Source organism: Strix uralensis, chromosome Z (assembly GCF_047716275.1).
Source record: "Strix uralensis isolate ZFMK-TIS-50842 chromosome Z, bStrUra1, whole genome shotgun sequence".
NCBI classification, from domain to species: Eukaryota; Metazoa; Chordata; class Aves; order Strigiformes; family Strigidae; genus Strix; species Strix uralensis.
In genome coordinates, this window is record NC_134012.1 from 101818328 (window position 1) to 101830711 (window position 12384).

A 12384-nucleotide genomic window follows, 5' to 3' on the forward strand; every position below is an offset into this window, starting at 1 on the left:
CTAGCAAATCCTTCAGCACCACAATTGTTGAAAAACTGCTGCAAAATCCATTCCCAAAATCGAGCACCAGCAATCATCATCTTTCCCTTATTTTACAATGGCTCGCACTTAAGATTATGACAAATGCTTTTACTGCAGAAGCTAAGGTAAACTATTCAGAAAATTTTAGAAGATCGGGGAAAATTCATTTTATTTTGGCAACTGTCCTAAAAAAAAAAGGGGGGAAAAAAAAAGAAAAAAGAAAAACCCTGCGTAATTCTAATAGATGTGTATTGTTCAATTCAAGTAACAGGTATTAAATCACTTTACAAATACAATATACATTTGAGGTAACTCCAGGGGAGTTTTCTTAAAAATAATTTCAGTCTTCACCAATTCTCCCTGTTAAGGTCAGAGTCTCTAAGCCAGCATGGCTGAATTGTTTTAGTGCTCTCTGCTGAACACCTGCAAACATCAAACAAAAACTCCTGGTCCTTTACTGGGTTGACAAAAGCCTTTCATGTGAAAAATGCTCCATGGGAATGTCACGGCTGTGGCTCAGGTTACATTCCTTTCTCCCTTGCAGCCCTCACCAGTTCTTAACATGGTAAGAAGCCATGTTTGTGAAATTAAAGATTAAAAGGAAATGTGGCTTTACTTTATTTTCATTCACACATTACAAATCACAATAGAGCATCATATATTAGATGAGTAAAAAGCTATTAAGATGACTTTAAGCATGAAATATTACCACGCTTCTTAAAGTACAGTTAGTTTCACTTCACTGCTTGGAATTACTTTTCTTTGGGGTCTTTTTTTTTTTCCCCTCCCCCTATAAGAGAAGTTTCAGGTTAATTCAGAGGAGTGACATCTGTGGTTCCCCATCTCAGTAAATATAATTTTTAAAAGAGGACCGTTAAGAGAAGGTCAGCTCAAACTTCAGAAGGGCATCTGTCCAGGAGGAAGAACAGGCTGCATCTGCATCCCTAAAATCCCATATTACCCATATGCATAATTAGAATAATAAACTGTGCTCACATTAATGGAGCTATCTTTAATCCTTCCATGTAGTTATAGAAAACAGCTCTTGAAGCAGTTGTCTGGGCGCTATCATACCAAACCTGAATTTCTCAGGTCCTGGCTCATGACACCACCGCACACCAATATTGCGAAGCAGCCAGACTCTCGCACACAGCTAGCTGGCCAGCAAGAGCCCAGGGAAACAATAGCCACGCTTCTCCTCCACGCAGCTGTACCTTCAGGCCACACACCCACCCCAGCACCACCGAGGGACAAGTCCCTCGCACCTAGCTTCTGACAACTTTTTTGAAATCACTGATCACTCACTACGAAACTCCCCGACTAATAACCAAGCAACAGATATTTATACAGTAAATTCAGAATGATTCTCCCTTGGAAGAGCGCACCCTGTGCTGCCTGACAGCCTGCAAACAGTCTACCAACACACAGTATACGCTCCTTTATCAAGCAGGGTACTTCATCCTCCACCATCAGACTGGTGTATTCAAGCATCCACACGTTGGGAGAGTTCAGGTGTTATTTTAAACTGTCTACACCTTAATATTACTAACTCACTTCAGCTCATTAAATTATCTGTATGTCTAAAATGATGCGTCAAAGTTACTTTAATGCTTTCAGCTTTAGAGACAATAAAAACCAAGATAACCCCTCGCTTTCACTCACTCTTCAGATTTGCCATCCTGCGGTATTTCTGACCAAAATGACTTCATAGATGAGCTTTACAATGCATTTATGAAATATCACTACCTAGTCAAGTGCTGTTAGCCCAAGTGTTTGTTGCTGCATTGACTGGTATATAAGCATGACAAATTGATTTGTCTGGCACAAACACTCTTTGCTTCTCTCCAGTTAAAACAAATATAGTCAATATCATGTATCTGGTTAAATCAGTTATTAAAATTATGTAATTCAGAAAAATGACAAAAAATAGGATTAAAATCTTTAGCTTGGGAGATACGAGGCAAATTATGTTTTGGAAAGTTATTCAAACCTAACAGGAAAAATTCTCCAAGTCACTACATTCATAATATAACCAAATTTGTCAAGGTAAAGCAAAACCACATTCTGATTTTGAAAGTCTGAATAGAATAAAATTCACAAAATGAGTGCTTAAGAATTGTAGGTGGCATTTGATCTAGTATCTTAAAAATGGATATTACAGGCTACCTGCAAATTAGGAAGCCCTTCTTTGAAAATAAAAAGTTAATTGAGGTACTAGTGCATTTAATAAAAATGGCTATACTGAGCACACAGAAGAGGTTCCTTTAATTGAGTACAAACTGCAAATACCAGGCATGAAACTATATGCAATGACGTGTTTATATCTAGATATCCACTGGCAGTTCGCAGTGAAGACTTGTCCAAATTTACCATCTGATTTAGAACAGTACTCTGTGTATAACAATACTACGTACAGTGTGTTGGTATGTGTAATCGCCTGTGCTTTGAAAACACTGCAACTCTCTACCCGGAGATGTGTGTGTGTCCTGTCCAAAACCCCACATCCGCAAGGCAGGGAACCCTCTTAAACGAACTTAATAGAAGAGTAAGGAAATTTCAAATGCGTAAGTATCTTTGCTAGTTTTACTTCTAATTTGTCAGGCATATAAAAGCCTCTATTATAAAACTTTAGTTGCCAGACAATTATTGTACACATATGTTCTACCGCAAAGAGCTCTGATATTTCTTTTGTCATCAAACAGGACTCCTGTTTTTATGGAATGCAGAAGTTGCCCATAGAGTACTACTGCAGCCAAATAAACAAACATACAAACAAACAAATCCTCCAGTTCAATTGCAGGGACTCTTCAAAAGCAGTCAAATATTTTGAAAGAAAATGACCTGCCCTCCACTGGGAAAAGAAGCCAGCCTGAAGATTTTAATTCCCCGAAAAATATTTCATCAGCAAACAGTGATCTCCAATACTAAAGAGTTCTTTTCCCGGAAGAGGTTGGTGTTTATACTCAGATCCTTGCTTATTTATTTATTTAATTTAAGCAGCCTTCAATTCTTATTCACAAAATTAATTCTCACACAAGATGTTTTGGTTAGCATTTCTGACATACAAAAGACAGCATCTGAGACTGTAAATAAAATTCTCCAACGCTCAGTTTAAAAAAGAAGAAGATTTAAACTAGCTCACCTTGAACAATTACACTGAGGAGAAGTTTAGGGCTTTTTTAAAAAAAAATCGGAAACGTATGGAAATACTGTGAAAATATCCCAGCCTTGTGGAAATAATATTAGTAATAGTAACAGCCAGCGCTTAGGAATAATTCCGCTCAAATCTGAATGAATCTGCTCCCCAGAAGAGATTAACAGAACCACAACAAAGGTAATGCCTATGGATAAATAACTAACAACATTTTAACTACATACGAAACAAAAATTTTACATACTTGAGCCAGTAAAATGTCCACTTGCCAAGGAAGTTGGTCCATTTTTCCCACTGCTCACAGGAGGTGAAAACATCTAAAAAAAACAAAGAGGCATTACTACTGGAAAACAAGAGATTCCCGAGTCACTGTTAGTCAAAAGTTCCTTCCACATTCGCTGTGAACTACGTTCATAGTTTGTCTATCACGAAACATCATCCCCCACAGACCTGAAAACGAGTCAATATTTCTTACAGCCCCCACCAGCCCCTCGCCACCATCATCACGTTTTTATTAGGCTCATTAGCTCCCCAAACAATATTCGCTTCCCGAAGAGTCTGAGCAATCCCAGTCCCCAGCAGCGTTATCCAGGCTGGGAAGCGGGGCTCGCTCCCCTCTCCAACTCTCACGCTGACAAAGGCGAAAAAAGTTTTTTTTGCTGAAACCTTGGCCATAAATGTAGCAATGTCCATTTCCATCCCGCTTTAGGATTTGCCTGTCATATGTGAACCCAAAGAATAATAATGCAAAGTGCCACCTGCCCTAAATTCTCATTTCGTCTCTAACACGAGAGCAATTTGAAGCAAGGCTCTCTCCCTCTCCCCCTCTCTCTCCCTCTCTCTCGCTCCCTCTCTCTCTCCCTAGCATTTATTTCGACCCTAATTGGTTTCTCTCTTCTTCGACGTGTCTAGTGGATAATACGCACCTTCCCTGAGTCAGAGCCTGCAAAAAGCGAAGGAACAAATGGAAAAAGTGCAACAAGCAAAGAGGGGGCTGCAAAGCTGCCTCAGGCTACGTTTCCTGGCCCAACTTCCCCAAGCCATTCCTCCAAAGCCAAGTCTGGAGCAGCAGCAGCAGCACCAGCCTGAAGCAGCCTCATTTTACACGGGGAGGGGGGGTCAGGGGTTTGCGGGGTGTTGCTGGTCTTTAGGAACAGACATGCATCTCGCAGCAAACTGATTCTCCCCTGAAATAAATAAATAACTGGATAGATAGATACTCCTGACATATTGGGGGGAAGGGAGGGGATGGGGAGAGGAAGGAAGGGGCTGGGAGGGGGAGGGGGAGCCTGACAAAACTAGACAAGTGCACACGTCCGGATTAACGTTTGGCCTCCAAACCAGCCCAAAGAGACAAAAAGTACTTTTTTTTTTTCTTTTTTTTTTTTTTTAAAAAAAAAAAAAAAGCACCATCTAGCTGGGGGGCTTCGGAAAAGATTGGAGCAGTTTTAATGACAGCAGAAGCCATATGAGATTTCAGTGAAAACTTTAAACTGAGACAGTCATGGATTTCTTTGCACTTTCCATGTGCCAAAAAATGAAACAAGGGAAGAACTGAAAATAGAATATAAGCAACTAATTAGCAATTAATTAGTTCATGTGCCAACAACGCTATAAAACATAAAGCACAATAAAAGTGCTAGATATTGTTATTAACTAATGATGAGAAATGTTCGGTTTTCGGGGCGTCTCTTTTTGTATGAATTATTTTAGACATCCAAGACATTAAAATAAGCTGCGAACACGATTGCATCTCCCATCACATACAATAAGAAATAATAAAAAGACTCTAATTTTTGTTGTTTTTTTTTTTTAAAGCAAAAAGATATTTACCATGGTTCTAGCTGCTGATTAAAAATTGCCCAATGTACTTAGATCACAGTTTTGTTTTGTTTTTGTTGGTTTGGTTTTTGGTTTGTTTTTTTTTTTTTTTTCAGTTTAACAGATCAGCTAGAAGATATTTTTTTTACAGCTGTTGTTAATTTCCACCGTTGTTTCTTACCGCACTGAAATCCAGTAAATCACTCAGTTCTTTGTCCGTCCCTAAGGCAGCCATTCGCTGTTGGTGATGCATTTTAGCAAAATCACACAAACCTAGAAACATGGAAATAACCGCAATCAGAAACCCAGTCCCGAGCCTTGCAGGAAACACAATCGGATTTTTCAGGGGGGTGGGGGTCGGGGGGTGGGTAGTTGAGAAGAAGGGAGGGAAAAAAGATGGAGGGGCAGCAAAAACAACAACAACAAAAAAGCGATCTTGTATTTCCAAAGAGGCGATCGAAACCCGGTAACATCCACTCTAAACCCAAATCCGGAGGAGAAAAAAAAAGAAAAAGACTCGCTCCCGGAGCATCATTTATGCAACAGGAGGTTCAGCGAGGAATGAATGAGGATCCCAGAGCAGAAACTACAGCCATCCGCTCCCAACTTTTTCCCCTTCTCCTTCTTCCACGCAAAGTAGCGTTTAGAGGCAGAAACGGCAAACAGCGATAACAGCAAGGGGGGAAAAAAAAAAAAAAAAAAAAAAAGGCAAAGTCGCGCAGGCTACGGAGGCGCCGGTGCGGAGGGACGCGGGGCGGGGGTGGAGGGGCCGGGAGGGAAGCAGAGAGCAGCCTTTGACAATTAGCCCCAATTTCTAATTTGCGGAAGGGGGGGTGGGGGGGGCAATAACAACAACCCGGGAGCGGCTCAGGCCTGTGCGGAGGCAGCGGCTCCTCCGACCGCCGGGGGGGGGGGGGGGGAAGGGGCGCGGAGCCGCGCGGAGCCCGGCGCATCGGCCGCCTCGCCTCCCCGCAGCCGCGTAACCCACCGCCGCGCCGGCGGCTCCGCGCCCGCCCGCGCAAGTGCCCCGTCGCCGCCCGCGGAGCGGAGCGCGGGGCCGGGCGCTGCCGCCGCCGCCTCCGTACCCGCCGCTCATGGAGCTGCAGCTCCCGGCCCGCCGCCGCCTCCCGCCCGCGCCGCACTTTTGCAGGGATTATACTTTAAATTTTCCCCAGCTCGCGCACATCCACATGGCAAAGCGAGTTTATACGAGGCTGCAAATACACGTGACGCGCGGACTTTGCCAAGAGGAACAATATTTTTTTTTTTTTTATTATTCTGCTTTGTTTTGGTTTGTTTGTGATCATCCCCCCCCCAATCCCTACAGCTAAATTTCAAAGCCGAGCTTTTCGCTTTACACAGCGCGTTGCTGCAAACTTCGCAAAAATCAGCCCTTTGCTTCGCTTTACGCTCAAGTTTCTGGGGACGATGCCAGCGGCCCCCCTCCCCCCTCAGCATGTTATACTTTTTATTTTACATTTTGCTATTGCAGGCCCGACACACTCCACAAAAACTAGTTCGACTTCATTTTCCGGTAGGAAATAAAGCACCGAGTTACCACGCTTGGCGTTTGCACCTTAGTGTGTATCTCACACGTGTAATTACACCGTGTGTATATATATATAATATGTATATTTATACACGCGAGCAATTATGTGTGCACACACGCGGTATAGTTTCTATTTGCATTTACACACCGAATAACTTGCACCTCTTTTTAAATAACACATTGGGATCGACAGTTTAGGAAAAAATAAAAATAAAAAAACAAAAAAACACAGACAAGTTACTCTAACAGCAAATTGGAACTTTACCTTAAATGGCCACAAATATGTTCACAAATATTCCAAGGGGGGAAAAAAAAGGAACAAAAATAAAAAATAATAAAAAAAAAAAAGAGAGGAATCTTCTGCCAAAGTGCTTTATTATCTCACACGTGTGTGACCCTCCAAAACCACGAAAAAGTACTGTAAGTGTCAGTCCTGCTCCGGGGTACTCCACAGCTTTACAGGCACCCTACACCTGGCTTTGTTGGGATTTGGGGTTCCCGACCACCAAACGCCCGCCACCAGCTCCCCCACCCAGACAGCCGAGCCGCCAGCCAGCCAAAAAAAAAAAAAAAAAAAAAATTTAAAAAAAAAAAAAAAGAAAGGAAAAAAGAAGGTCCGACAACTTTTCCCTCTATTGTTTTTACAAACACATGGTGACTGACAAACTGCGAGCGCCGTGGCGGCTCGGGGACTTTCCCCTCTGTCCTTCCTTTGGGAGAGAGAGAGAGAGGAAAAAAAAAAAAAAAAAAAAAAGCGCAAAACCCCCAGAGCGAGCGCGGAGCCGCCCGTCCCAAACTTGTTCCAAGTTTACAGCGCTCTCCTCCTCCTCCTCCTCACCACCACGGCCTCCCCCGCGGAGACGCGGATAATAGCATCTTGCCCGGGAAGACACATCGCCAGCCGCTCACATCCGGGCAATGCCCGCCGCCTTATAAACGCCGCCGCCGCCGCCGCCGCGCCGCCGCTCGCAGACAATGACGAGGGAGGGAGGGAGGCGGGCGGGACGGCGCGGCGCGGGGCCACCAAGATGGAGGGGCCCCGCCGCCCCCCACACACACATCTATACACACACACCCCACACACACGCACGCGGAGCGGCCGCGCCCGCGGGGGGAAGGTAGCCCTGCGCCGCGCGTTTTGCGCGGGGTGGGTCTCATTGCTCCCCCCCGCGCAGGGTGAGGGGAGGGGGGTGCGCAGGCTGCCGTCGTCACGGCGGGCAGCGGGGTTAGTTTGGTTTTATTTTTTTTTTATTTTGGCGATGGTGCGCTGAAGGCTTCCTGCAAATTCAGATGTGGAAGTGGATGGGAAAGGGCTGAGGGAGCAAAGGGAGGAGGGGAAGGGAGGAAGCGGCGCAGGTGGGGGACGAGCTGCGGGGCCCAGGCTGGGCAGGGGTGACAAATAACACGCGGGGTGCTGCTGGGGACGGATGGGGCTCCCCGTGGCTCTCCCTTTGCCTCAGTGAGAGGCTCTGTGGTGAACAAGAGGTGTTCTCGCACCCGCATTCCTCTGCCGGGCCTAGGCACGAAAGCGTAAACCTAAAAGCAGTAACAGAAAAGTAAAGGTGCCATAATGTCAACCTTGGGCGACCAAAGCAAGCGCCCGGGGAGGGTGTCCTGGCCCGGAGCGAGGAAAGGGCACTGTGGGGCAAGCGGCACCTGGGGCCTGCACGGGGGTACCAGCCACACCTACACCCCCCATAAAACTTTCAGCTTTCTAGATCGCAGGCCTCATTTTCTGTATCTTCCCCCTGATCCTCTCCCGGAGTGGAAAATGAAGTGTCCTCTCTTCCACCGAGCACATGCTGCGATACGCTCAGAGATACTCTCGGATAAGGCCACGTCGTCATTTGCGCCCCACGGCGAGAGGAACGCAGAAAGGACTTAAAAGATAGGGGCCTTTCCAAAGGGCACGGAGTGCAGACACACCGTGTAATACTGCTCACTCTTCACTGCGGAAATATCACCAGGTCAGTGCTGGTGCCCCTCAGCAGTGCTCCAGAAGCTGCCTTCCCGCTGAGCGCTTACCAACGTGGAGTATCCCCCGCGCTGATGTGAACAAGGCCATCTTCCAGCGCGGGCTTAAAGCCGAGCGGGTGCTAAGATGGCCGCCTGGGAGGGGGGTGCCCCCGCCAACGTGGAGGTCTCCTGTGGCTGTGTCACACAGGGGTGGGGATACCTGGTCTAGACGAGGACTCCCTCCACAGCTGGAGGCTGGGTTTGTTCTTGGAATCAGAACTGCCGGCACCGCGCTCCTCGGGACCCCCCAAAGCCACCAGCACCCCCATTTCTCACGCCAAGTAATGGTTCAGAGAGAGCACTCACCTGCTCATCACACTTCTAGCTGAGCTGCCGGCCCTCGTGGAAGTCAAGTCCCAAAGTACCATCAAGTTGGGTGCCTCCAGCGACGACTCCATCCCGTGTCGCATACAGCTCTGTGCTTCTTCCTCGAGCACGAGCTGCCGTAATTTTGCCTGTGCCGCAGGCTACCAAGCACCCATTTCAGAATAACTTGGCAAAGCTTTTGTGCGTCCTGCCTGCGGGGAAGAAGGGCACAGATGTCCTCCCAGGAGGAGGTGGCACCCACTGCCACGAGGGCTCCGTCACCTGCCCCAGCCGTGACAGTTGGATGAGGGGACCTGTTCACAGGCGCTGGCACGTGAGGGGAGAGTGTATAAGATGGGTGACGCTGTGTGGGATGTGTGTGCACAGAGCTGCCATGGTCTCTGCAGGTGTAAGTCATCCAGGCAACGCAGGCACGCTGGGATGCTTCAGGTGCCAGCAGAAGTCCAAGGCACGGAGGATGTGGGCAGTCAGGATTCTGGCCTCAGGAGACTTGTGGGAACATTTAGAGGACTGTGCACAGTCAAGATTACTTACTGCTTTTAGCATATCAGCTTCAATTTGTCTTCAGTGACTGCCTTGATGGCCAGAGTACCGAGTTCAGTGAGGCTCTGAGGCTGGAACTGTTCCCAAGCACAACTGTTGACAGCCGCTGGGACCCGTCTGCGTGTTCCATCGCGCTCCCCGCTGTAGATGTTTCTTTGATCGTCTTGTTGATGAAGAGTAGATGCGGGGAAGCAGCAAGAGTGGGGTGCCCCATGAGTGAAGGCAAGCTGGGAGCTGTTGGCTGCCACTGGTGGGGCACAGACCCGCAGCCCTGAGGCAGATGATGGCACAAAGTCCCCTGGCCCCGATGCGGATGATGGGGCGCAGTCCCACAGCCTCCGGCGGGTGAGCAGAGCGGGGTGAGGACCGCCACAGCCCACCCCCAGCACAGCTGTCCTCACGCGAAGGTCGGTACCTCACAAGCCAGGCCTGAGGTCGCTCAGGAAGTCCTACAAGGGCCTGGGAGCTGCGCTGTACCCCTGGAAGGCCTGGGCCAAAATGGAGGCCCTGTGCCACAGGCAGGGACTGGGGACAGGCCCGGGGTGAGGCCAAAATGAAGTCCCAGTGCCATAGACAGGGGCTGGGGACAGGCCCTGGGGTGGGGCCAAAATGGAGGTCCTGTGCCACAGACAAGGGCTGGGGACAGGCCCAAGGGCAGCTCAGGGCCAAAATGGAGCCCCTGCGCCACAGACAGGGGCTGGGGACAGGCCCAAGGGCAGCTCAGGGCTAAAATGGAGCCCCTGTGCCATAGACAGGGACTGGGGACAGGCCCAAGGGCAGCTCAGGGCCAAAATGGAGACCCTGTGCCACAGGCAGGGACTGGGGACAGCCCCCGGGGTGGCGCCAAAATGGAGGCCCTGTGCCACAGACAGGGGCTGGGGACAGGCCCAAGGGCAGGTCAGAGCCAAAATGGAGCCCCTGTGCCACAGACAGGGGCTGGGGACAGGCCCAAGGGCAGCTCAGGGCCAAAATGGAACCCCTGTGCCACAGACAGGGGCTGGGGACAGGCCCCGGGGGCGGCTCAGGGCTGCTTGGGCTGCCTGGAGCTGGCCTGGCGGGGTGACGGCCTGCCCTCCCCTCAGGAGGCGGCCCCTCAGCGGCCTGGCTCCGGCCGCCTTGCCCAGGCCCCTGGCTGGCTGCGCGGGTGTGTGAGCCCCAGGGCACCGTCCCCCCAGGGGCTTTTAGAGGGTGAAAGGCTGCAGAGCCCCCCCAGAGCGAAGCGGCCCTGCCTGGTGGCGACACAAAGGTACGCAGTGCCCTCGTCCCCGGCCAGCGGGGTCTGCGGCATGGCGGCGGGCGCAGGACCAGGGAGAGGGGAGGTGGTGGCCGCGGGAGCTCCTCGCTCGCTGTACCCCAGAAATGGGTGTCAGGGGACCTGGCAGGCTGGTAGGGCTCAAAGCACGGCCATTTCCCTCTATTATTGAAGTTTTTTTTATCTGTGAGTTATTATTCCCTTGGCACCAACAGTGGTCTTAGTGCTGTACGTGGTACAAAGAAAAGACAGGGCCGGTGCCAAATTGCTTATTGTTTAAAATGCAGATTTATTTTTTTTTCCTCAAAGTGAATCAATACAGAGAAAACCAGAGGAAAAAAAAATTAGTGTGAGCCCACAGAGGAGAGACAAGGCTTTATTTAATTATTTAACCCAGTAATGCGTCCGGGATCTCCAGATACCACTGAAGAAATGAAGCATTAGCAGAGATTAGACTGGGAAAAATCGGGCCTCGTGAGTCCCGCTTTGGACAATGTTCCTTCCCGGCGTATGGAGAGGAAGAGGAGAGCGGGGCTGCTGATGCTCTGGCAGCAAGCCTTCCCAGGTGAGGGGCTCAGTTTCCCCCTGAGGATCGAGGAGACTCTGAAATCATGGGCCCACACCATGTGCAGGGCTGTCCCAGCCCCCTTTCCTAATTTCTCAATGTTTCCTCAGTATCACTGCTGCTGGTTGTGCTTTGCTATTTCAGTGTTTCAGTGCAGCGCGTACCTTGTTTAAGCTTACTACATTTCCTGGCCTGCTGCTGCTCTTCATCATGATTATACCGGGCGTGTCATTTCAGTGTTTCAGAAGAAAGAAATTGTTAATGTAATAATTAGGGATGTAAATTACACCTGATTTGTGCCTGGCCTGTTCGGATATCAACCATGTTTTAGTTCTGGATTAATCAAGTCATAATTAAATCCATTTTTAATATTAGCAATAACTGAAGCATTGGTGGTATTAAAGTAATATAAAAATGCACTACTTTCAGGGAAAATAGAGGTAAATATAATTATTCACCTCACAACAGTGAAATATTAATAAACCACAAAATGTAAATTTACGGTGACACGTAAGACTTCACACATAGTAACGCAAGTGAAGCTAGTTTCTGTAGCAAGACCTTGTCTTTCTGGAGTACACTAGGTTGGCAGACTGAAAATTAATGCAGAAGCTATGCTTAATAATGGGCTATGGGGTTTTGTTTCTAAATTAAATAGAAAAAGGAATAACAACTGCCGTAGTGGCCCCAGTTTTATTTATTTTGCAATTTTAATCCACTGTATTTTATACTGTCCCCATATGTTCAGTTTTCAGCGTGCCACAGAATTTTCTACGGACAATTCACAAGTGCAGATGTTGCTGCTGACCGAGAGGGGCTGCTGGCAGTTGGGCCTTTTACCACCTCAGAAGACATGTGAAGCAGTTTGGAACCACGCGATGTTAGCTGAAGTGCTCTGTTAACGTGGTTAGCGGCGTGACAAGTACAAGCATTAGACAGAAATTCACATCCTGAGGTTCCTGAATGTGTCCGTTAACTACCTGTCTTCAAAGACATTTTTTTCGCCCTGTCTGTAGGCTTTAATGACAGGATAACAAAGTACTAGACTGCATTTTGTTCCAGTTTGGGGCTGTGATTGTGCCCTTTCATTCCTATAAAAATCCATCAAAATGGGGCTTTATCATAAACCTGTGAAA

General features: G+C 48.1%; 1 protein-coding gene across 11 annotated transcripts in view; it reads right to left on the reverse strand.

The window, feature by feature from the left end:
* The window catches only part of TCF4 (transcription factor 4), a 240276-nt gene extending 232691 nt beyond the window's left edge, over positions 1-7585 (reverse strand). For 5 of the 11 annotated variants that reach the window (XM_074856957.1, XM_074856955.1, XM_074856961.1 and 2 more), the window contains exons 1-2: positions 5178-5682; positions 3420-3492 (exon numbers count right to left, since the gene is read on the reverse strand). In XM_074856957.1, the coding sequence (XP_074713058.1) occupies positions 3420-3492; positions 5178-5279 (175 nt within the window). In that variant the 5' untranslated portion in view covers positions 5280-5682. Of the gene's footprint in view, positions 1-3419; positions 3493-3841; positions 3859-4101; positions 4230-5177; positions 5683-6081 lie in introns of those variants that run through there. The other 6 variants (XM_074856965.1, XM_074856956.1, XM_074856954.1 and 3 more) reach the window with 5 other exon arrangements.
* Between the last annotated feature and the right edge of the window lie 4799 nt (positions 7586-12384).